The sequence below is a fragment of the Caretta caretta genome, chromosome 5 (assembly GCF_965140235.1).
Source record: "Caretta caretta isolate rCarCar2 chromosome 5, rCarCar1.hap1, whole genome shotgun sequence".
NCBI lineage: Eukaryota > Metazoa > Chordata > Testudines > Cheloniidae > Caretta > Caretta caretta.
Window position 1 is genome coordinate 48,522,079 of NC_134210.1, and position 13,878 is coordinate 48,535,956.

Consider the following 13,878-nt stretch of genomic DNA (forward strand, 5'->3'; position numbering starts at 1 on the left):
TTGAACAGCTTACTCAGATGAAAGCATTAGCTCAGTCTGTCAGACAAATATGTGTTACATAGGTTTATACAAACATTCTTCTATTTTAAAAATTCATAAAATCTAACTTAGATGCAAAGTAAATAATATTGTGACAAACTGACAAAGACCAGAAGATGAATGAAGACAGTTGGTCTTTAGCTTGTTCAATTATGAGTTACTTTCTTATCTAACTATATTAAGAGGGGAGTTGCTTGTGCTTTCTAGTATTTTGTGACATTACATGTGCTGTATTTGATGCACTATTTTGTCACCCTTTGTATGAGCTTGTGTTATAAGTACTTTTTTGTCACATTTTTAAGTGATTTGTTTAAATAGCCTTAGCAACAGATGGTTTGGCTGGCAGCATGAAGTATTTGAAACTACAGAACCCACTGTACTTAAGGAGAATTCAACACACTTGCTATAATGGTTACCTTTTAAAGATAATGTATTTTACTTTATTATTACTATTTTTAAAAAACTCAAATCATCTATTTAAAGCTACTTTAATATTCCATTTTGGGTATGATTACATTTTAAAATTGTTGCTTTTTCAATACATTATCAGTTAAATTTTAAGGTTGTTCTGTTTTAATTAGACCCCACTTCAAGCTGTCAAAATGCTATTGTTAAAAAGTATTACCACTCCCTCCACCCACATGATTTGCTGAGTAACATAGCATAGCGAGTAGACTTGGGGAAATACACTACAGTAAGATGAAGCTGAAGGAATGCGTTCCTGCCTTTGAGCCTCTTTCCTGCTCCTACGGTTAGCTGGGAATTATTGGTCACCTTTATTTTAATTTTTTTAAATGAACTTCACACTAGTTAGCTAGAAGCCTCTTTAGACAGCTGGCTGTAATCTAGGGCTTGTTGTACCCACCTTAGTGACTCAAATGAATACTGTATCAGAGAGAATGAATCTTATCTATTTGTTTCAGTATTTCCACATGTAACACCCAAAGGAATTAATGGAATAGACTTTAAAGGGGAAGCTATAACTTTCAAGGCAACTACTGCTGGAATCCTAGCTACACTTTCTCATTGTATTGAACTCATGGTAAAACGTGAGGAGAGCTGGCAAAAAAGACTGGATAAGGTAAGAGATTTCCCTTCTATTTTGCTATTACAGTAGATCAAGTTGCTGTCTTTTAACCCGAAACTTCAATTGTGATGAGGATGTTAACTTGTATTCCTATTCCATGAAGTTATATAGAAACTAGGCAAATGCCAAAGGTTCATCCTTGTTGTGCAGATCATATAGCATGTCATCCATCCTGTGCTAGTTTTCTATCCACACCTTGTTCCACAGACTATTCCTAAATTTAATTGTTTTTAAATGTAGAGGTGAGCTAGCAGGTCTCCATAACAATAGGCATATTTCGTGCAACTTCTTAAGAGAAAGACCAGTAGCTTTTCTTTATAAAGTTCTCTACAAATCTATAGTACTATGTTAATTGTAATGATAAAGGATGGTGGCAATACTGGGACATAACCATTTTGTGGGGTGCTCTTTTACTACTTTAAAATATTGTCTAAATATATGGTGTAATTAATACACCTGTTGAAAACAAAGTAATTTCTAAATGCTAATGAATCAAATCTTACAGTAATTAGGGAAGCAACTTTAAAGAGAAAAACAGCACCACCTACTCTGGAGCTAATCGCTAATGGCAGTAGTGGTTCATGCTGAATCTGTTCAATGACCATGAATACCGCTAAAGTCTAGAAGGAACAGGGATAATCTCTTCTCCCTTCAGATGAGGTTGCTGGAAGTGTCTGTTACTACCACTTAATGTGTTGATTCCCAGGGCCCAGCCTTCACTGTGATTGGCCTGCCACATGTGCTGTCCTCTAGTCATTTGCCACCTCTTGTTTGAATTTAGTATGTTACCATACTGTGCATCATGTGGTATCTCAGGTCTTACTTCAGTTTGTATAGCATGCTGACATATTAAATTCATATACAAGAGGACCCCAAACGGGAGTCCTAGGATCTTCTGGGAAATTTCTTTGTAGGCCAGTCCAAGCTTGGTATAGAATATCTATTTTAAAATATAAGGTGGTTTTTCTAGAGCATAGCTTTACAAATGACATTTTGTGAAAGAGTGGATTTTGTTTAGCGTGGATATAATGTCCAACTTGTGTGCATATTTTAACACTGATGCAACTTTTGTGAAGATATTTTGCTGTTGCTCCTGGCAAAAAGCAGTGTCAGCATGTAGTTTATTAGCTTAGTTAGGGCCTCTGATTAGTTAAGTGTCATGTTGGTAATCCTTACAAACTGCTGTGATTAACTTCAATCTCTTTCCCCATCCCTCTGCCTTACATGAACTTGAAATGTTTCATACTGAAAGCAATTAAAATGTAATTAACCTATGTGTGAATGGAAAATAGCTTTTTAATTAATTTGGTTGGATTTGGCCTCTAAGTTTAATATATAGGCTACAAAAACTGAATTTCATTTTATTAAAGTTGAATTAGATAAGGAAAAGAAAAGGGAGTAAGCAAGGAAATAAATATCTACATAATCTCCAGCATCTAATCTTTTGTCTGCCCCATGCTAAACCCTTGTGTTGATGCCTTAGTTCTTCAAGTGTCCTCTGCATGTTAATTCCTGAGGCTATGGGTAGACTGCTGCAGCTGAATGGTGGAATGTACTGTTATCAGTGCCTGTTACAATGTTGAAGCACTCAGGCTTCCCCTTCTGCTGCTCCTCCCAGCAGTTGAGCATGTTCTGGGGCAGGGCTATAAAAGGGGGTGCAGCAGCGGTTGCAGCCTCCATTCTTTCTAGCCGCTGACTCAAATGGACATGAACCTTCTTTGGATTTCCTCGATCCGTAGAGTTTTAGATACGAGCCTTGTTCCTTTTGTATATACAATTAGTTAGTGTCAACATGGGCATTGATGGCGGATCTTAAAGATAGACATACAGACACAAGAGATGCACATCACACCCCATGGTCTTTCCTGCATTGGATGCCTACACTCAGAGTTGAAGTTTGAAGTTTTTAAGAGAGGACCATTCTCCTTATATGGGACCTTTACCCCACATGCCAGAAAAGAGGCAGAATAGATTCCAAGCCCTCTTACTACAAGAAGCATTATCTATTAAATCTTATGGATCAGAAATTTCTTAAGCTTCTCATGGGGGGGAGAATAGAGGCCTTAATTGGAATGAGGCATTTCCAGTTCCAGAAAGACGGTGTTGAAATTGTCATCCTCTGCTCTGAGCTTTGGTTCTAAGATAACTGAGATCTTGTTAGCTAAACCTTTGGACCCAGTTCCAAGAAAGGTACAGTTTGACTGAAACAGGTTGCTTTTTTGTTTGAAACTATGCTTGAGGCGCCTATGGATCTGGGACCCTGGTTCTGAGGAAAAAGAAGGCCAAGACTAAACACCTTTTGGTGCCTCTGAAGATTTCCCATTGAGGTGAGTCATTCACCTCAGATTATGGACTTGTGGATCCAAGCCATTTATAGATCCAAACATTAAGGGCTCTATATCATGAGAACGTTCCCATGCAATGGGTCCAAGAAGACAGTTGGATCAGAGTATCTCATCATTTCCAGTTCCAGCTAGTGTTACTGCACAAGTACACTCAGAACCATGTCCCTTGGATCCTTTCAATTCCTCACCAATATTGGGGAACTGTACAAGGACTCTGCTCAGCTCCTTCCATCAGATAAGTGACAGAGAGGAGACATTTTATCACATGGATCTGCAGACATTTTACCATCACCAAAGACCCCTGTTGGATGGTCTGAGAAGAAATTGTTTCCTTTGTCTTTGTAGCAGAACCTTACTTCAGTTGTATCTCCTATAATTTCTCTGTCAGTCTAGAATGGGTTCTGCATTCAGAAGAGCTGGATCAGTCTGTCTGTCCAGAAACTGAGTCATTACCTTTACCTTCTAAGAAACATTTTTCTAAGGTAGACTATCACAAATGTCCTTATCCTGATTACGACATGATACCAGACTAGAACAGTTGTCAGGATTGGCAGATGCCATCCTGGATGCCATCGTTATGCTGGCTGACTCCAGAGTTTCCCTATCAATCCTTTTTAAGATCTACATCTTGATTTTCATGTCCAGGTAGTGGTGCCCCTACAGATCTGAAAAACTTGGATCCTAGACAGTGGGATCCTTAAGTGAAAGATAAGTCACCCACTGTTGTTCCTGATACACTATACATAGAAGAGGAGGAGGGAGATTCACCTTGTCAAATGAACATTCAGCATCATGAACAGGAGTTAGCTGGGGACTCCTCTCCTAATGAAAATGTTGGTGTCCTTTCAGCTTCATCTCCTTCTGAAGATGCTACTCAATTTCAGGAACTAGTCAACAGAATGGTTACTATTTTAAACATACCATCTGTGGCAGTAGAGGAAGCTCCCCATCCTGTCCCTGATATCCTTGATACTACATCTTCTAACAAGGTATATTCTTGCCCCATCTTGGAAGGTCTCTGGCAACCAGGGATATCAGTATGGAATAATCTATCACCCTCTCAACCACTATCTTTACTAAAAAAAAAAAACCAAAAAAAAAACCACCTCTGCATTGTTGCAGCCAGAACAAATGAGATCAAGATCAGAATATTTACTTGTACTTTTAATGACAGAGAAGGGAAAAGACTAGATTCTTTGGGAAGAAAACTTTTTTTCTTCCACTTCTCTGATCATGAGGATCACTAACTATTAAGCTATCATGGCTAGGTACCAATTTCATCATTTGGACATAATTGCACTTTTTTTTTTAAGAATATTTCTGAAATGCATCAAAGATTAGTCAGTGCCCCTGTCAAAGGACAGAATGTGGCTAAGTACATCTGAGGGAGTTCTTTGAAGTCTCAGATGCAGTTTCAAGATCAGCACCCGCTGCCATAACTCTTTGCAGACACACATGGTTATGTTCTTCCTTTCTTCCCTTTGAAACAAAATAAATTCAGGATCTTCCATTTGTGGGAAATGGTCTCTTCAGTTCTGAAATGGACAAAGTCTTAAAGAAAACAGAAGATGAGATCAGCGGCTAGGACTTCGGGTCTTTTGCAGTCCTTTAAAATGAGAAACCTTGCACCTGCCTTAGATATCAGACAATGCTATCTACCTTTCTTTGTTGTCTTCGAATTATACTCCTGAAAATTTCACTATCTACAGCAGCATTCTACTGCTTCTCAACCACAATATGTTGAAAGTGATCCTCCAAATCAGGGTGAGACCAAAGAATTCTTCCACTTCTCTGCATGATGCTAGACCTCAAGTTTTACATCAAGATTGAGAGCTGCAAATCAATCTTGATCCTCCTTTCCCTTTTGGGGACCATCTATCTCATTTTTATATGTTGCAAAATATTACTACAGAGGGGTTTTGAACATCATAAAAAAAGGTTATACCATTTAGTTTGAGGATGCCCCCTCCTTTTCTTGATTCCCTCTCTTAAGAAGCTATTAAGAACAGAAATTCACTCTTTTACTAAAGGAAGCAATAGAGGAGGTCTTAGTAAATCTCAAATCTTGGCTTCTTCTCCCATTATTTACTAGTCCCAAAGACAAATAGGGTTGTACATCTGATCTTGGAGCTAAGAAAATTAAATAGGTTGTCATAAATATAAAGAGAAGGGTAACCACCTTTCTGTATACAGTGCTATAAAATCCCTCCTGGCCAGAGGCAAAACCCTTTCACCTGTGAAGGGTTAAGAAGCTAAGGTAACCTAGCTGGCACCTGACCCAAAATGACGAATGAGAGGGCAAGATACTTTCAAATCTGGAGGGGGGAACAAAGGTTTCTGTCTGTCTGTGTGATGTTTTTGCCGGGAACAGATCAGGAATGCAGACTTACAACTCCTGTTAAGTTAGTAAGTAATCTAGCTAGAAATGCGTTAATTTCCTTTTGTTTAATGGCTGGTAAAATACGCTGTGCTGGATGGCATATACATTCCTGTTTTTGTGTCTTTTTGTAACTTAAGGTTCTCCCTACAGAGATTCTCTGATTTGAATCTGATTACCCTGTAAGGTATTTGCCATCCTGATTTTACAGAGGTGATTCTTTTACCTTTTATTTAACTAAAATTCTTCTTTTAAGAACCTGATTGATTTTTCATTGTTCTTAAGATCCAAGGGTTTGGATCTGTGTTCACCTGTACAAATTGGTGAGGATTCTTATCAAGCCTTCCCCAGGAAAGGGGGTGTAGGGCTTGGGGGGATATTTTGGGGGAAGACATCTCCAAGTGGGCTCTTTCCCTGTTCTTTGTTTAAAATGCTTGGTGGTGGCAGCATATGGTTCAAGGACAAGGCAAAGTTTGTACCTTGAGGAAGTTTTTAACCTAAGCTGGTAAGAATAAGCTTAGGGGGTCTTTCATGCAGGTCCCCACATCTGTACCTTAGAGTTCAGAGTGGAGAAGAAACCTTGACACAGGTACATCTGGAAGTTTCGGTTCAGAATGTTGACTCTTGGATCCATCATCACTTCTTTCATATATAGATAGGTTTGCAGCTCTCAGCCTCAAGGATGTTTATTTCCATATTTTGATGCAGCCATCAGAAGATACCTTCAGTTCTCCTTAGGGCGGGACCATTTTCAATACAAGGATGGTGGATTGCACAAACTTTTTGTACACCATTATTTTGAAGGCTAGAATAATGAACTACAAACATAGGCTATGTACACACTACAGTTTATGTCGGTATAAGTTACGTCGCTCAGATGTGTGAATAAGCCAACCCCCTGAGCAACGTAAATTACACCAACCTAATTGCTGGTGTGGACAGCGCTATATCTCCCACCAACATAGGTACCACTTCTCGCAAGGGATGGAGTGATTAAGTCGACGCGAGAGCTCTCTCCTGTCGGCTTAGAGCATCTGCACTTGTAAGCTCTGTAGTATAGCCATAGTGTACATAAATCTATATATACATAAAGTTCATAAACATCAACATTGCCACAAATGTGCAAAAAGTGAAATTAAAACAGCGTGAGGCGGTACCCCACAACATTTTTTTTAAAGTGGTTGTCCACCTTTTGTCAGACTTTCTCATAATGTTTGAGTCTGATTAATAGCTTCAAAATTTGATTGTTTTTATAGGAAATTGAGAAAAGGCGAAGAATAGAAGAAGCGTACAAAAATGCCATGACGGAACTTAAGAAAAAGTGCCATTTTGGAGGGCCAGACTATGAGGTATGAATTATGCTTATTTCTTTTCTCGCTTAGAGTTTTCACAGATTAAATCCTTTCCTGACTAACTTGTATCCTTCATTGAAGTGATTTTTTTTGTGCAAGTATCAAACATTAAACCATGTGATTTTTTCCTTGTAACTGACATCTGCTTTTATCAATATTTATTAAATACAAACTCTGCAACAGGGAAACTTATAGGAAGGGTTTCAATCCATACATTTGTAGCAAATGAGGGAAAGGAGATAATAAGATACATTTGAGTATACTAAGGGTATGTCTATACTACCCGCCGTATCGGTGGGCAGCGATCGATCTAGCGGGGGTCGATCTGTCGCGTCTAGTCTAGACATGATAAATCGATCCCTGAGTGCTCTCCCGTTGACTCCTGTACTCCACCGCTGCGAGAGACGCAGGCAGAGTCGACGGGGGAGCAGCAGCAATTGACTCACCATAGTGAAGACACCACGGTGAGTAGGTCTAAGTACATCGACTTCAGCTACATTATTGATGTAGCTGAAGTTGCGTAACTTGATCCTCCCACCTAGTGTAGACCAGGGCTTAGTGAGACTGTCAAACATTTTTCTGTCTGAAAGATTTTACTTATTACGAGCAACACCTAAGATTATTATATCGCACCTGGAGCTGCAGCTAGCGAGAGATGTCAAGAGTAACAAGAAGGGTTTCTTCAGGTATGTTGGCAACAAGAAGAAAGCCAAGGAAAGTGTGGGCTCCTTAATGAATGAGGGAGGCAACCTAGTGACAGAGGATGTGGAAAAAACTAATGTACTCAATGCTTTTTTTGCCTCTGTCTTCACGAACAAGGTCAGCTCCCAGACTGCTGCGCTGGGCATCACAACATGGGGAATAGATGGCCAGCCCTCTGTGGAGAAAGAGGTGGTTAGGGACTATTTAGAAAAGCTGGACGTGCACAAGTCCATGGGGCCGGACGAGTTGCATCCGAGAGTGCTAAAGGAATTGGTGGCTGTGATTGCAGAGCCATTGGCTATTATCTTTGAAAACTCGTGGCGAACGGGGGAAGTCCCGGATGACTGGAAAAAGGTTAATGTAGTGCCAATCTTTAAAAAAGGGAAGGAGGATGATCCTGGCAACTACAGGCCAGTCAGCCTCACCTCAGTCCCTGGAAAAATCATGGAGCAGGTCCTCAAGGAATCAATCCTGATGCACTTACATGAGAGGAAAGTGATCAGGAACAGTCAGCATGGATTCACCAAGGGAAGGTCATGCCTGACTAATCTAATCACCTTCTATGACGAGATTACTGGTTCTGTGGATGAAGGGAAAGTAGTGGATGTATTGTTTCTTGACTTTAGCAAAGCTTTTGACACTGTCTCCCACAGTATTCTTGCCAGCAAGTTAAAGAAGTATGGGCTGGATGAATGGACTATAAGGTGGATAGAAAGCTGGCTAGATTGTCGAGCTCAACGGGTAGTTCCATGCCTAGTTGGCAGCCGGTATCAAGTGGAGTGCCCCAAGAGTAGGTCCTGGGGCTGGTTTTGTTCAAAATCTTCATAAATGATCTGGAGGATGGTGTGGATTGCACCCTCAGCAAGTTTGCAGATGACACTAAACTGGGAGAAGAGGTAGGTACGCTGGAGGGTAGGGATAGGATACAGAGGGCCCTAGACAAATTGGAGGATTGGGCCAAAAGAAATCTGAGGTTCAACAAGGACAAGTGCAGAGTCCTGCACTTATGACGGAAGACTCCAATGCACTGCTACAGACTAGGGACCGAATGGCTCGGCAGCAGTTCTGCAGAAAAGGAACTAGGGGTTGCAGTGGACGAGAAGCTGGATATGAGTCAACAGTGTGCCCTTGTTGCCAAGAAGGCCAATGGCATTTTGGGATGTATAAGTAGGGGCATTGGCAGCAGATCGAGGGAAGTGATTGTTCCCCTCTATTCAAGACTGGTGAGGCCTCATCTGGAATACTGTGTCCAGTTTTGGGCCCCACACTACAAGAAGGATGTGGAAAAATTGGAAAGAGCCCAGCGGAGGGCAACAAAAATGATTAGGGGACTGGAACACATGAGTTATGAGGAGAGGTTAAGGGAACTGGGGATGTTTAGTCTACAGAAGAGAAAAATGAGGGGGGATTTGATAGCTGCTTTCAGCTACCTGAAAGGGGGTTCCAAAGAGGATGGCTCTAGACTGTTCTCAGTGGTAGCAGATGACAGAGCAATGAGTAATGGTCTCAAATTGCAGTGGGGGAGATTTAGGTTGGATATTAGGAAAAACATTTTCACTAGGAGGGTGGTGAAACACTGGAATGCGTTACCTAGGGAGGTGGTGGAATCTCCTTCCTTAGAAGTTTTTAAGGTCAGGCTTGACAAAGCCCTGGCTGGGATGATTTAATTGGGGATCGGTCCTGCTTTGAGCAGGGGGTTGGACTAGATGACTTCCTGAGGTCCCTTCCAACCCTGATATTCTGTGATTCCAAGGAATAATCATTTCATTTATTCGATGTATTTTGTCTTCACTCACTTCACTGACTACATGCTTCCTCCCCCATCCTTAACTTTTCCTGTGTGTGACATCTAGCCTTGTGATTTAACAAGAACTAAAAATTTAAAGCTAAAGTCACTGGACTTCTGCAAACATCAGACTTCATAAGATTGCTTTAAAGATAAAAGGAAAAACATTTGTTACCTTTGGAGTTGGTGAATAGGTGAAGTGTGTGAGTGTCTATGGGCCTTGCTAAATGGTGTAACTTACTTATAACACTCACCAACTAACTTTTTTTTGTATTGGATTTTATTACTGCCATAAGAAAATGGCATTTTTAAATCTCCTAGTAATATGATAACTTCACATGTATTTACACACATTTTTAGATGGCCTCAAACAGTGAAGAGGCATTCATTGGGCTTTTGATAAAATTCTCCACTTCTGCAGCCTCATCAGTTACCTTTTTCAGTTCCATTGGCATCCACTTAACTGCCAAAGCTTTCCAGTGAAGTAAACATTGTGTCCAAATAGCTTGGAGTGCAATAGTCTGGATTCTAGTCACAAGATCACTGTATTTTCTTCTTATAGGTCTGGCATTATCAGTGCCAGTCTTAACACAATCCACTCCAGCTGCAAAAACTGAAAGTTGAAAACTTCAGATTTCCCCACACACACCCATCGTCCCATACCACATCCTCTCAGTGGACAGCAAAACAGGCAGTCCTCACATATGGGTCTTTCCTGCTCATATTGGACAAATACTAAGTTGGGCAAAATAAGATACCATAGTTTCATCCAGTTATAATAAGAATTGGCTTCCTTGAGCTCTTCTAAACAGCAGTTTGCCAAATATATCCAGCCATGTCATGAATTTGTCAGTTCACTGAATCACAGGAAAAGGAAATTACTTTAACTTAACAAGCTGAAGCAGATTCCAGCACAACACTGGTTGAAGTTTTTGTCTCAAATATTGTCGTTTCTGTATTTATGAGCCATGGTGTCTTTTACTATCAAATGACACCAAATAATGGCGCTCAAAGGGCTTTCATGTTTACAGGTTTACTATATGAAACAGTCTTCTAATTTTGTAAACTGGTAACTTTTTGCTTAAATTCAATGAGTTTCTTTCTTCAAGATGGATGGTTAGTCTCCAAATGACCCACCTCTTACTGGCTGTATGCATGTCCCAAAATCCTTTGCTAGTTTACTTCAACTCCTTTGAAGTATCAGGGTGGCTGGCAAGCATTCTGTATGTATTTTGGTCTAAGTTTGCCAGAAAGGAAAGTCAGGATGCAAGTGGTCAATCCATAGAAGAGGGAAGAAAGGGTGGGTGGATGGAGCCATCCTACTCCATTGAGTAGGGCAGGAAGGTAATGTGGTTAATTCCCCTTAAAAGAAAAGCTGGGGAGCAAACAGCTACAGGCCATCTGCAGATTCAGCAGGCATGATTTTGTGTTTTTGTTCAGTTCACAGTTTTGAATTTATTTCCACTCTGCTCCTGATGTCTTCTGACCCTCCAGTTAGTACCTTGTCCTGTCCTAGAAATCCCTCATTTTGAGGCTGGTTAGCATGATTCCATGATCCTCTCCTTTGTCTCCCCCAATCCATCATATCCGGGGCCATTGTCACTCTGTGTCCCCAGTCTCTTTGCTCCCCTCCCCCTGGTTCAGCCCAGCAGCTGGAGTTAAAAGGTGAGGTTGTTTCTAAATATTTATATTTATAAACAATGCTCTTTATACATGGTTTTTTTTAAAATACCTCTTTATTTCTTTAAACTTCTATCCACTCCCAAAAATAGTGGCTGTCACTTCTTAGCAAGACTTACAAACAAAAATGAATTTTGAATTTCTGGCGCAGGCCGTTTTAGAAAGATGATTCAGTGTACAAATAGCTTTTAAAAAAAAAAAATCAGACTTCCCACAAAGACTCTTCACTGGAATGATAAGTAGCACACAAAATATCAAGATGTTCCTGTTACTAAATTAGCTGGAGAAGGCTTGAAAACTATGATTATAACAGAATTAGCTTCAACATTAAAATATGGATTATTATGGAGGGGAAGTAGTTTCTCCACAGTAAATCTGTAAAATAAAACTTCATATGTTAAACCACAGAGTCCATTACATGGATTCATGCAAAAACGAAGTAAAGTTGGAGTCGTCTTGAACTTCCATTTAAAAAAATAACTGCTTTTTATTATGTAATGTTAAAACTGACAAACTAATAAAAGAACTTTTAGAGTTGACAGGCCATCTGTTCTTTCAGGAGTCTACGTATAGCAGGGTCCAAGATTTTACATCATATTGTATGTGTTTATAATGGGGTGAATTAAGGAAGAACAGACCGGTGTTAAAAAGCCAGTGTTATGATCATGTTTTTTTAAAAGTATATACATTTATTAGTAATAACACTTTAAGTGATCACGGTTCGAGGAACTTTAAGATCAAACTTAAGCTTTACTATGTTGTTCTTTTCTTTTTGCATATTTCTCTGCGTGGACAATTAACATATTTTAGTTGTGTTGTCAGCCTTTCATGCCTGAAATACAGCTGAATATTTCAGTGTCTTTGTGCTGAAATCCTGTAATGGAATGATGATTTAAATTACACTTTATGCTGGGATTTGCAAAATAATTTATGGAAACATTTTTGTCACAAACTTTGTAAAAGAGTTCTCAAAGTGTGTGTGTGTGTGAGAGAGAGAGTGAGAGAAAAAAATATGTAAAAACTAAATTTGAGGCCAAATTTTACCTGATTGTTGAAGTGCGAATTTCCTGGCTTTTGTTGTCTTATGTTACAGCTCTTAAATTGTAGTTCTTTAAATGCATTGAGTGGAGTATTATCTTATTTTACCAAGTAGTGCTTTATTTTGAATTATACTCCAATAATTGTGTTATACTCAAGTAATGGTGAAAAGACTCGCTGTTATGAAAAATGGCTTTTGTGTATAGGTTCATAACTTTATATTTGATATATGTTTCATCTGCAGATGAATTAGGACTTTTTTACACTGATAAAGAAATGCAATTTTATCAAATTGGCTAACGTTCACTTTTTTAAATTAAACTCCGTTTTCTGAAGTGTAGCACTCGTATTTCCTCCATTTTCTTTAGCTGTTTGCTTTTCTGTATTTTGGTTTAGGAGGGTCCTAATAGTCTGATTAATGAAGAAGAATTCTTTGATGCTGTTGAAGCTGCTCTTGACAGACAGGATAAAATAGAAGAACAGGTATTAATAGTACTAAATGTTTTAAGAGGCAATTATGTTCCTACTTTTAAAAAAATACTGTGCTTCAGCCTAGGATCTTTACGTCTTTTATGGTCCAAATTCTCTCCAGGGATACGTTCACAGAACTTATGTTAACTTGGGTAGGAATTTGCTCACAGGAATGTGTACAGAAGTTTGACAGTTAGAATTTGTATAGTAAAATATTTATGTATTTATAGCACCTGGGATACCTTTTTATGGACAAGGACCCCATTGTGTTGGGCATTGTACAAACAGAACAAAAAGACAGTTTTTCAAGTGCTTGTTCATGTTGATTCCAATCTAGGTGTGCGCGCACCCACATGTGTGGCTGTCAGAGATTTTTGCTTTAGCAGTACCCGTGGGGCCGGCAGTAGCACCCTCTAGAGTGCTGTGCTCATGCCGCGGTATATCAGGTGCTGCTGGCTGGTGTGTCCTCAGTTCCTTCTTACCACCTGTGGTGATGAGTCAGAGTGCCTCTCTCACTTGTCAAGAGCTAGGGGTTTCTTCCAATGGACTTCATGCCTTCAGGCCTTTGCTTGATTGTAGTTAGTGTTACGTTGTTAAGTAGTTGTTAAGGGTATAGTTAGCTGATAGCTAAGGTCCCAGTGGGGACTTTACCTCAAACAGGACATGCCCCGAGCTCCTGGGTTTAAGCCCTGCTCGGTCTGTGACAGGCCTATGCCTGTGAGTGATCCCCCCAACAGCTGCCTTAAGTGCTTGGGGGAATCACACATCAAGGAGCATTGCTGGATTTGTAAGAACTTTTGGCCTCACACCCAGGAGAGGGACATTTGCCTCAGGGCTTCCTGATGGAGTCCCCTCTCCGCCCAACTTCTCAGCCCTCTATGCAGGCTGCACCGAGGATTTCGGTTTCCGTGCACAGTGCATTGGCACTGAAGAAGAAGGCGAAGAAGCACTCACCGGTGCCAAGCAAGAAGGCCCAAGGGTCATCCAGTAGAGAGACCGGG

At 40.0% G+C, this 13,878-nt stretch overlaps 1 protein-coding gene across 2 annotated transcripts in view; it reads left to right on the top strand.

Moving 5' to 3' along the window:
• The window catches only part of CERT1 (ceramide transporter 1), a 159,175-nt gene that overhangs the window by 111,436 nt on the left and 33,861 nt on the right, over positions 1–13,878 (top strand). For both annotated transcript variants that reach the window (XM_048851577.2, XM_048851580.2), the window contains exons 7-9: positions 963–1,120; positions 7,105–7,197; positions 12,803–12,889. In XM_048851577.2, the coding sequence (XP_048707534.1) occupies positions 963–1,120; positions 7,105–7,197; positions 12,803–12,889 (338 nt within the window). The remainder of the gene's footprint in view (positions 1–962; positions 1,121–7,104; positions 7,198–12,802; positions 12,890–13,878) is intronic.